The following is a 365-nucleotide window of genomic DNA, read 5'->3' as shown; positions in this document are numbered from 1 at the left end:
CAATAGTTATTCCACCTACACCAGCACCTCCACCCCCACCCATGTTTATTCCACCGCTTCCACATTCCTGTCCGGGAAACTTACTCTCACCTCCACCAATATTCACTCCACCACCACCAAATTCCTGCCCGGGAAAGTAATTTCCATCCCTACCAATGTTTATTCCACCAACTCCACATTCATGCCCGAGAGAGTTACCCTACTCTTTTCGCTGGCGTATCATCGTTGTCCATATGCATAAACTCAACTTCAGCCAACTCATACTTATATACGTTGTCCGCAGCCAATATGTGTACCAGATAAATAGGATTTTATTTTTTGAAGTGTGTATAGTAATAAACGATAAAATGATTTTAATTGGATTT

The 365-nt window shown here is 41.9% G+C and overlaps 1 protein-coding gene across 1 annotated transcript in view; it reads left to right on the top strand.

The window, feature by feature from the left end:
- LOC117177052 (extensin-1-like) overlaps positions 1–140 on the top strand; it is a 1089-nt gene extending 949 nt beyond the window's left edge. The window contains exon 3 of the mRNA XM_033367518.1: positions 7–140. Coding sequence (XP_033223409.1) covers positions 7–140 — 134 coding nt within the window. The remainder of the gene's footprint in view (positions 1–6) is intronic.
- Positions 141–365: the final 225 nt, after the last annotated feature.

This window comes from Belonocnema kinseyi, chromosome 1 (genome assembly GCF_010883055.1).
Source record: "Belonocnema kinseyi isolate 2016_QV_RU_SX_M_011 chromosome 1, B_treatae_v1, whole genome shotgun sequence".
Taxonomy (NCBI): domain Eukaryota; kingdom Metazoa; phylum Arthropoda; class Insecta; order Hymenoptera; family Cynipidae; genus Belonocnema; species Belonocnema kinseyi.
The sequence above is the reverse complement of the archived record's forward strand: the minus strand, read 5'-3'. Positions and strand labels throughout refer to the sequence as shown.